Raw genomic sequence first — 10,797 nt, forward strand, 5'->3', positions numbered from 1 at the left:
CCTTAATTGCCTTCATCTTTGTGACTCAAGTATTAGTTCTGTACTCCATGTTTTGTTTGGACAGACACAGGCAGCTGCTGTGTACTATATATGATATACAAACACAGCTTGTGCGTTTTTTAAACCATTGAATGCCACGTGGGAAATATTCAGAGTAACACTTTATCCAAAAATGCAACAATACAATGTTAATTTGGTGTTTTTGTTAACTGTTAGGCCTGCCTGATGCCTCCACCTCAATTGTTGGCCCTGAATCAGCCCAACTGAACCAGCACTGATCAAATAAATCCAGGCTTCCGTTGGATAACTATTGATTACTGCGACATTTCAGGTCACTGATGGACCCCGATGAGAAAACAAAGCACAACACAGGTTGTATCAGCAACAGCACCAGCTCAACTGCCCACCTGTGACCAAACTACTCCAAACATCATGTACACATTTATTTATTGTAACAAAGCAACTGGTACACATAATTTAACGTGAACAGGTTTCCAGTGGAACAGGAGAACCGCTGCAGACTCCACACAGGACTCCACAGAAATCTCTCTCCCATCTCAAAATGTTAAGCCGAGCCCAAAATTAGATCTTTAAGTTGTTTTTATAAAAAAAATGTACATTTCAAACTTTGTTGTGGGTGCCTGAAAAACAAGATAATGAAAATTTATTTAACAGAAGTCCAGAGTTGGTGTCAAAGCCCCCCTCCCCCCCCATTAAACTGTGTACAATTAACAACTGTCTTACCAAGGTACATGAATATCCCAAAAACATTTACAACAGTTGAAAGGAACAAGCTGGTGCTTTCAATCAGTTCCATTAGTACAATAAGTCACAAAGGAAAATGCAACTTCTAATAAGCCTTAGTACCCCCCCACCACTGGATATATTATAATATACATTTATATATAAAAGTGGCTAAAGATGCTATGATTGAGTTATCACTGCACCATGGCTTATTTTTATTGAACTCACAACTTCAACAGAAACTGTCATTTCATATCTTACATAAAAATTGCTATTGTACGTATTTTAAATCTACGTAGGATGACGTGCAGAATGCTACAAATTTTTTTTTATTCTTTTGCATGTCTTTGGGAGATGTAGAGAAACAATGACAGGTGAGACTTCCAGAGAGCCACCAACACCCCCACCCCACTGCGACCCGCGGAGACCTGCCGTGTGGAGCTGGTCTGTAGACATGGCGGTATGGACAGGCCTTGGCTGCAGAGGAAGAGGATGGACAGGCTGACAACACACAGGAAATTTTTTTTTCTTTTTTTTTTACAAAACCCCCCCACCCCAAAACAAAATATCTTGCTCCCATGGGTTGTAGGATGATCACAGAGGGAGGACTGGGAAAAGGTGTTGGCTGAAACGTTTAATCATCCTCTCCGTCATCCTGAAGAGAAAACAAAGCGTTACAAGGTTTTTTCAGGATGATGATCATCTGACGGACTGAACAGGACACAGGGATCTTCATCCAGCTCATCATCGATTAATATGAGCACTAAGTGACATGTTTTTATCCTTACCTCTCCATCTTCTCCATCACCATCCTCATCTTCATCTTCACCTTCCTCTTCCTCCCCCTCATCAATATCTTCCAGACCCTCCTCCTCGTCGTCGTCATCGTCTCCATCACCTTCCTCGTCTTCCATGTCAGGGACCTGGGGAACATTCACATGTCAAACAGCTGATCCTGGCTCAGTCTCAGTATGAGCCTCAAGAACTATGATCCTGCCTGAGCCTCACTTACAGTCTGTACCAGTCTCACAGTCAGGTGTAACAACACACTGAGGGTCACACTCAGTAAGATTTGAGTTCTGAAATGTTTTTTAAAAACATCAGCACTAAACTTTATTTAAATATGTAAATTGTGAGCATGATGCAGTCATCTGCAAACATCTGGACACGGATGGGAAAATGACATTTTGCTGATTTCTGGAGTGAGAGGAAGTAAATATAACATATAGACATTAAAAGTCAGTGTGTTTGTCTGACAGAAGCTCAACATTGACTTTTATCTAGTTTTAAGCCACATACACTTTTTACACCTTGGTGGTTTTCAGCTCTTTATCTGAACCAGATGAAGGATTTTAGTCGTCGGACATCTGGATCTGAAGTTATCAGAGAAACAAGCTGAGGAAATGTTAGACAGCTCAGCTCCCAGCTGCTGGAGACGTCCTGTCCTGTGTCACTGAAGAGCGTCGGTGAAGCTCTGAGTTCTAAAGTCAAACTGTTTTATTCAGTGTTTCTAACAGTTAGAATCACCAGGTCTGTTTGATTCCCTGAACCACTGACACTGAAGGAATCCAACCCGGGAAATGCTTACGGTAATGGTGGTGAAGATAACTCCCACGATCCCATGCTACTTCATGATGTCACCCAACACCATCTTTTGTTATTGACTTGATTGAAAACCCTGGAGGCAGAAATTACTGACTGTGCATTTAATTTCCTCAGTGTTAAAGCTCTGATGCTTTTATTTCATCAACATAGAAAGTAGACAAATCTCACTGTAAGTGGCATCGGTGAAAGTTTGTGTTTAGTAGAAAGTATAGTATAAATAAAGAGCTTCATTAGCTCATTAGGTCTTAATTGACTCATTCGGACACGAATTATCAGCTGATTATAAATTCCGACTCTTCAAACCTTGGCTGCGACACTCAACAACCACGAGCTCCTCAGAGCAACTGGAGATCTGAAGCTAACTGATGCCAGAGAGCAGAGGGGGCTGTGAACTAGAACTGAAGACCAAGACAGTTTCAGATGAAACTGAAAACTCAGGGATCTGAACTCGCATCACATTTCATGTCTCGAAAGTCAGGCCCCCGCCAACAAAGCGCCTAGCATTATCTTAATAAAGGGCTGTTTTGTGTCTGAACTATTGTAAGAAGTCAATAAATAGTGATAGGGTCATAATCCTACCAAGTAATACTGCAGCGGGTTCGGCCAGATGTCGTCCTTGATCACCTCTCCCAGCTCATCGGCTCCTGCGTCCGAGTGGTCGGTGAACCAGGTGAAGAAGCTCTCAGGCTCCTCGTGCTGCCTTTTCTTCCCAGCTTTGTTTGGCGTCTGACCCGTGCGCTTCGTCAGGTCCTGGGCGAGGAAACGTGTTGGGTCAAGATTTCAGGTTATAAAGTGTTTACTGATGAGAGAATAACTGTCAGTCCAGCTCTCCAAGGACGGAGCAATGCAGCAACATGTAGCAGTGCAGTGAAACATTTTTTGTTGACTCTTTAAATTGTACTGTTTCTGGTCGAACACATACAAGCAAAGTAAAAATGAAACCAACCTTTCCAGCTTTCCATTTGATTTCAGTGGATTTGGAAACGGGGTCTCCACTCTCGTTTACGTTAAACTCTTTGGAGAGGGCTTTGTTCTCAAAGTACGGGTTCTCATCAAAATACTGCAGGAAACAGAACACGCCCATGTCACACATCTATCAGAACATGGTCATTCGAAACGTACAAACACAAAGTAAAGCTGTCGACTCACAAAATCTATTCTATATCCAGACTTGATGTCCTCGAACTCGGTGACCTCCACCCTCGACAAGTAATGAAGCGCTTCCTCGTCCTCCTCCCCCAGAAGAGCTGAAACTACAGGTCAGACAACAGACCGTTAGTTTACATTACATTTACCAGCATAAAGCAGCTGTAAATACATTAAGACTAGGTTTATTCCACTGATGATCGTTCCTTCACCGCATATACACGGACACAAATAAAACAAATAACTAAATAAGCCTTTACCTTGTGGATGGTTGACGAATGTTGTGACCCAGAAGTTGGGGATTTTGGCTATGAGTTCTGATCTCTTCTGAAAGAACGGCTGGCGTAATTTGTTGTACTTCTGCTCTACTTTTAAAATTTCTTCACTAGCCTGTTCGTTCAGTCTGGAGGGAGAAAACAAAAACACATCAGTAAGAAAACTCTCTCTGTGAACCACTCACCTGTCTCTGCTGAACACATCCAGACTCACCTGTCAATTTCATTCTGTACTTCGTCAATGTGTTCAATGGCTTCCTGTTGCTCTTTTTCTGAAAGGAAAGAAAACTTTATCTATGAAATGCTACAAGGAGGAGGCATATAAAAAAAAAAATATATATATATATATATATATATATATGCATGAATCATAATTCCACTGCACAAGCACAGAATTTTTTTATCCAGATGATTTTTTCCATTTAGTTTTAATCTCTTACAGTAATCAATAGTCTCTCTCCAATAAATGTTTTCTGGTGATATAATTAAATGCAGCTCACTCTACCACATGGGTTCAGTTTGGAATTTTCCTCTCCGCTGTCACTAAGTGCTGCTCATGGTGGAGCTGTTGGGTTTCTCTGTTATATTGTAGATTACTCTTCCATGATCCAATAAATCCAACCTGATGTATTTTTTGTGTTCACCCTGTTAGATGACCTTATTATATCCTCATCTGTAAAGAATTATAAAATGGGACTTTTAAAGCTTTTTTTTTGACAGATTCTCAGATGTATCTGATCAGTATTTTACCTCCTGTAATTTAAAAAAAATAATCTCTCAAAAATATTAGAAATGTTTAAATATTGTTTGATTTTGTCATTTTCCCCATTATTGTATTTTTTATACATCTCATTTTCACTTTTGTAATTATGTTCCAATCTGCCCCCATTTGTTGGATTTCAATTTCTTTCCACTTGGCTAATCATTACATATCCAGACAGTGGTTGGTTTAATTAGAGCAGCAGAGTAATAACCAATTCAATCCGTCAGAGCAACAACCCAAAGCACTTAAGTCGTTCTGATTCACTTAATTTTTACACAAGGCTTTTTCTTCCTCCCCAAATAAATGCACTAAAGATTGTTATCCCAGTGATTATATGAAGTGGTAAGTTTTGAAATAAAAATAAGAGTCTTGTTAAAATATTTATTTTAATGATGTCAGTTCTCCACTATTGTTAAACACTGTTTTTCTACAAGAGGAGAAAATTCACTGGACCTCATTTACATCCAAGTTGTTGCTGCTCACTTTTCCCTTAAGACTGCGTGGTGTTTGGGTGATATCCAAAATTTAATATCAATACAGCCCAGCCCGAATATTGTGGTATATGATATTAGCACTTCTTAAAAAGGGCATGGGGCATGTTCATAATTATACTTACATTTTGTGTTTCAGTTGTTTTTTTAAATACATTTTTAAATGATACATAATCATATTATTCTATTTCATGTCTCAGGTATTTTTAGAGTAATGTATAATTATAGTTGTATTTATTGTAATTTAATATCTCAATACAGTCCAGCTTTTAAGACATCAATATATACGATATTGTGATACACCATGTTATCGCACCAACAATACAATATTGTAATTATATTACTGTATTTAATGTTTCAGGTGTTCTTTATTTTATATATATGTTTCTGGAATAAGCGAACGCTGCCACTAAACAGCAGTTAAACATTTTATTTGTTTCGTCAATGTACAATGTACAGTAAGCAAAGCAGTGAAATGAGGGTCGGACTCGGCAGCATGGCAAGACTGTGCATATCACAATATTCAATATTGGCGAATATCAGCCCAAGTCTAGTTCATTTTTAGTTCACACTTCTTAGTTTTAGTTTGCAATGATTTTGTTTTTGTTTTTTGGACCTATGTATTTTTTTGCACCTGTCCTTAATGTCTGTTCTTGTTGCACTGGGGGTTAACCATGAACAGCATCTTGTTAAAGTCTTGACAGTCGACCCTGAATACTTATTTATTTACTTTAGATTACATTTAGATTTAAATTTGTCATATTGGCTGTCCAACTACCATCACTTCTGACTAACATTTAATTTAGAATCAGACAGTGCGTTACATTGTTTTATTTCCTCTGGTGACTGTGGTACATTAATAAAGTAGAGAATCAAATCATCTGCATAATTTTTACCCTCTCTCTTTCCAAGAACCAGTCTTTGGGTTTCAGACGCCCATCATATTTTCTCTTTAAAAGCCTCAGAGCATTTTAATAGAGGAATCGACACATAAAAGATGTTTTTCCACAAGTGTTTAAAAACATATTGGCAGATATATTGATATCGGAATTTTTTTTACTCCCTAAAATCAGTATCGGCCCAAAAATCCAATATTGTTAGGGGATATCAACTTAGGAGTTGATAACTACTAAGTTTTGTTATAAATACTGTAAATAATTTGATGGGTAGTAAATATGGATGTGGTCAATTGGCTCAACCTGGGTTGAATTAATTGGATGTGGACCTTCTTACTGAATGTAACCTGATGAAGACATTAAGTCACCACGTCTGTATTGAATAGAACATTTGGGAGCATTTATTCAGTGTGTGTGTTTTTTTTTTTTAGGGAGTTTTTGCCTCTGGCCAAAACACCAACATGTTGGTATATGGATTCACAATCATGAGACATCAATTGAAAAATAGAAAAGAAAGGAAAAAACAAGCACAGAATTAGTTTTAATTTCCCTTCTTTTAAAAGCTAGACTAATAAAACCAGCCAGGCTGATGCAATAAGCCAATACTGGCTTATTGCAGATTTTTCACATCAATGCGTGTGTTGGAGGTCATTTACAAGCAGAGTCTGAGTTCCATAGTTTGTTCCCCAGGAAGTTTGTTTTTACACTGTAAAATGTCCAGCTAAGTAAATATCTTGGCTAAAATTAAAAAAAAAAAACTATTTAAGGAATGCTGAAAAATTCTCAATACATAGTGACTTCATGTAAAACTAATATATATTGTAATTTTAATAATAATAAAAATTGGAAAATACAATTTAAAAAACAACAACAACTAAATATCGATATAGGATCGGGCTCAAAATCGATCAGTGGTCAGGCTTCATCTTAACACTTATTTTATATTAGGGCTGAACAATTCATCAAAATTACAATATGGCAGAGTGTAATATCCAAACTGCAGGACCTCCAACTTTTTTTTGACAAAATAAAAAAGGTAAAAGGTGCTACAGATATGCCCCAGCCAACAAATCATATTCTCAAGATGTAGAGAAACATTTTGTTGGGTCTTGTATGTGATATCAACGAAATGAAAATGAAATGTGAAAATGACCACTTGCATGCATGACTCATCGCAACCGCAATATCTGCTGAAATAACCACAACATGTTTTTTGCGTACCTGAAATAAAAAGCCAGTTTTGCCGGGCTTCATATGACCTAAAATTCACTTAACATAGCATTCTTAAACAACTAATTCAAGTATTTTTAAATATTCTTCATGTGGACAAACCTCCCATCACAGTAAACTGGCGTAAGATAATCACATTGTGTTTTACTCTTGAACACGTGACCTGTCTGCTTTCACTCTTCAAAAGATATGGACTACATATCTCAACTTTTCAAACACTACAGTGGCATCAACACTCTCAAGCATTATTCTCGACTAATTATGAACCACACCTGTTGTACCCTGTCTTAAATACTGAATTGTAATGTCCATTTGTTGCCTGATTTTATTTCTAATCTTCTTTTTCCAATTTATTTTATTTATTTTTTTAATATTTCTTTATTATGTCATTATTTTCTAATATTTTGTGTCTTCTAATTTACAGAAGGAAAGGGAGGGGCAAAAGTTTTGTTTAAATGTTTTCATTATTCTTAGTATTAATTTGTTTTTCTTCACCATATATTTCTAGCTGTCTTTAGTATTAGTGCTGATTGTGTAGACCAATGTTGTGCTGAGCTCTTTGTTGTTTTTGTTAAAAAAACAAACAAAAAAAGAACAAAACAAAATATTTTCCACGTGAACCTAAACTTCACACATTTCACTTGTGTCGCCAGTGATGCATCTTTACATCGTTTGATTTTGACTGAATATGATCGTGAGTAGATTTTAAAGCATTTCGTTGATTTCAGTAAAAGCTGATTCTGCAGCCACAGGACCTCCTCTCAGTCGTCTCCCCTTTGCGTGTGTGGTGTATTAAATAACGCGGGACGCCAGCCGTGGTGTGTGTGTGTGCGTGTGTGTGTGTGTGGTGGATTCATGGCAGACAGACCCACTGCCTCCTGCAGTCTGGAGCTTCCTGTTGCTGCTAAAGGCGGCCTGGTTTGAATGAGGGGCTTGACGACGTCTCGCTGCAAAATGCTGTTTGCCTCATGCTGATAATAACATAGTGCGAGCTCCACCACAGTCTCTTTAAGCACATTAAACACATCGACATCAATATCTCGACTTCATAACGACATTCTAGCTTTCCAAAGGAAGACGGAGCGCTTGTTTACATTTTGCTCTGCTAACTCGCACACAATAGCTGAGATCGCTCGCAGTGTTATGTTAATCTGAACAGCTAACGTTAACATTATCAGCGCTCGGCCTTTCTTGACTGATGGGAAACGGGGTACAATGAATGTTGCACTTGCTAGTACTGTGTGCAAACAACCGTTTATGAAGCTCCAGCCACAAACGTGTACGAGGAAACGCACAGCTGCATCGATTTCACCTGAGCCTCCTTGCAACAAACCTCCCAAAACTGTCCGCATAAACAGCGACTGCATGTCCCGCTACATGCAGCTTAAGCAAGACAAATATCGGCCTCCTTCATGTCTACTAGCTGTTAGTAGCCAATGTAAGCTAATAGCTAGCTAACCTATCATGCTGGCTAAATAGTTAGCCGATGCTAGCATGCTACATTACTGAAGAGTCCTGCACAACAGCATTTTACCTCAGTGTGCACATGCAGGAAAATGTGAATTCAGCTGTTCATCCACAAACGTGTATCATTTCAACTCGATACTACAGAAAAAACTACACTGAAAATAACAAAATGACGAAAAACAAATGAAAATGGCGTTGTACAGGATAACCGCCATTCCTTAACGTTACCAGAGGTCTCGTCCGCTCCGTCGTGATTTGAATTCTCCTTCCTACTGACTTTCGCCGATGAGGCCGACATGGTTATCTCTCTCCGTGACTCTTTGGACCAGATGTGTGTCCCGGGCGGTTTAGAACTCTTCTCTGCAGGATAAAAGTTACTTCCACCTTACACACTGCGTGTCTTAGAGCCCACGATGAGGAGGAATGAGCGCAGCTTCGCACGCTTGTTTCCCTCTGTGGCGCCCGGTCAGTGAACATATTTATTGTGCTCTACTGCCCCCAGGCGGCTGGAGTGCGACACTGCAAGTTTAAGCTTCAGGCTGTACAGGGGCTGTACATGGAGGAGATGTATTACTGAAACTTCTTAACTTGCAGATCCTATCTTAACTGCTTGGTACCCGTGGTAATTAGGGTTAGGACCCGATTTAAGGAAAAACATTACAGATGAATGATTTCTAAATCAATGTTCCTATCCTTATTTAAGATAAGAAAGGTGTATTACGCATGTATCCTAAATACCCAAGATTATGTTATTTAAACTCAAAAATCAATGAACATTTTGTATCTACTCGACAATGATGTTTGATAGATACAAAATAAAAATACTTATGTCAAAAAAGAACATCAATTAAAACAAACAATGTAATGATGACAAGAATCAATTCAAACAAACAAACAAAAATGAATAGGTGAAAGATTAAGAATCTAAAATGAGCAAGAGGTACCACCAAATTGTATTTTGTAATGAGTTCCAGGTGGGCTGTGCAAAGAAGCCAGTCATTAGTCCTGGTCTAATTTGGTCTAGTGAACCAAATTAACATGAAAGTAAGCTATGACACCAGTTTTTCAATAAGGGCCTAGGAAATAAACAAATATGTATGCGAATCACATTTCTCAGAGAGAGAGAGGACCACCCAACCTTTTTGTACAGGAGGCAATGCGAATGTTGTAGGCATCAGCAGTAATGAATCTGAGAGCAGAGTGGTAGACAGCATCAAGGAGTTTAGAGTCGTAGAGCTGAAGTCTGTACAAGATGTCACCATGATCTAAAAATAAAAATCAGCCAGGCAGACTGAAAGGCAGACAGACAGACAGACAGACAGACAGACAGACAGACAGACAGACAGACAGACAGACAGAGAGAGAGATTTCTCAATTTACTAGGATAATATAGTGTTGACTTGTGATGACTGATTTGACAGATTGAAAAATCATAATGCAAATCTGTACACTGACTGAAATGTTGAGTCTCACAGTTCATCACTGGCCTTCAAAACAAGAGTTGATAACAGTCTCCACTCCAGGTCCACGTACTGACCTGTCCTGGACCCTGTGGACCTGGAGTGGATATCACTGGAGACAGTCGTATCATGCTGAGGGACATATTCACACACATTCACATCTCATTTTAATTTCATGGTTGATTTAATCAAATTTTGGACTTAATAAACCTTTTTATTGTTTTAAATGTTTAATTTCATCTTACTTTATTTTAAGCTGTTCTTGTTGTAGCAGATTCATCAGCTTTAAAATGTTTTGATTGCTTTAAGGTAGGTTTCACTATTTTACTAATTTGACTTTTTATTTTTGACATTTTTATCCAACTTCCTTCTTTTGTTTCAGGGTCAGTTGGATTTTTTGTTCATTTTTTTACTACATTGTGAATGATGTCTCTACCTCAATGTGTTTCTGAGTTCAAATAAAGGTTGAATGAAATGAATAAATGAATAACCAAAGTTTACCCTTAATGTTTCAGTCCTCATGTTGGCGTCCCTTCTGCGAACAAGATTCAAAATATCAAGATAAATTGGGGTCTGTCCCACTCCCACCTCTTTCATAAATTTAGCATGAAAAAAATAGAACTTTTCAATTAGACAACAGAGATTTCCAGCCCCACCCACACTCCGGAAACAAAAGCTTCTGTCAGCCCGTCTCAGTCCACCATAAAAATTGCAACAAGT

At 38.3% G+C, this 10,797-nt stretch overlaps 1 protein-coding gene across 1 annotated transcript; it reads right to left on the reverse strand.

The window, feature by feature from the left end:
* Positions 1–428: 428 nt before the first annotated feature.
* Positions 429–9,063, reverse strand: LOC111221159 (protein SET-like). Its single transcript, XM_022744507.1, has 8 exons — positions 8,846–9,063; positions 3,985–4,042; positions 3,756–3,898; positions 3,499–3,602; positions 3,296–3,409; positions 2,929–3,099; positions 1,533–1,667; positions 429–1,399 (listed from the first exon to the last, which is right to left on the reverse strand). Exons 1-8 carry the CDS (start codon positions 8,913–8,915, stop codon positions 1,379–1,381), a joined length of 816 nt encoding a protein of 271 aa, XP_022600228.1. The 5' UTR covers positions 8,916–9,063; the 3' UTR covers positions 429–1,378.
* Positions 9,064–10,797: the final 1,734 nt, after the last annotated feature.

The sequence above is a fragment of the Seriola dumerili genome, unplaced genomic scaffold (genome assembly GCF_002260705.1).
Source record: "Seriola dumerili isolate Sdu_G_001 unplaced genomic scaffold, Sdu_1.0 BDQW01000081.1, whole genome shotgun sequence".
Taxonomy (NCBI): domain Eukaryota; kingdom Metazoa; phylum Chordata; class Actinopteri; order Carangiformes; family Carangidae; genus Seriola; species Seriola dumerili.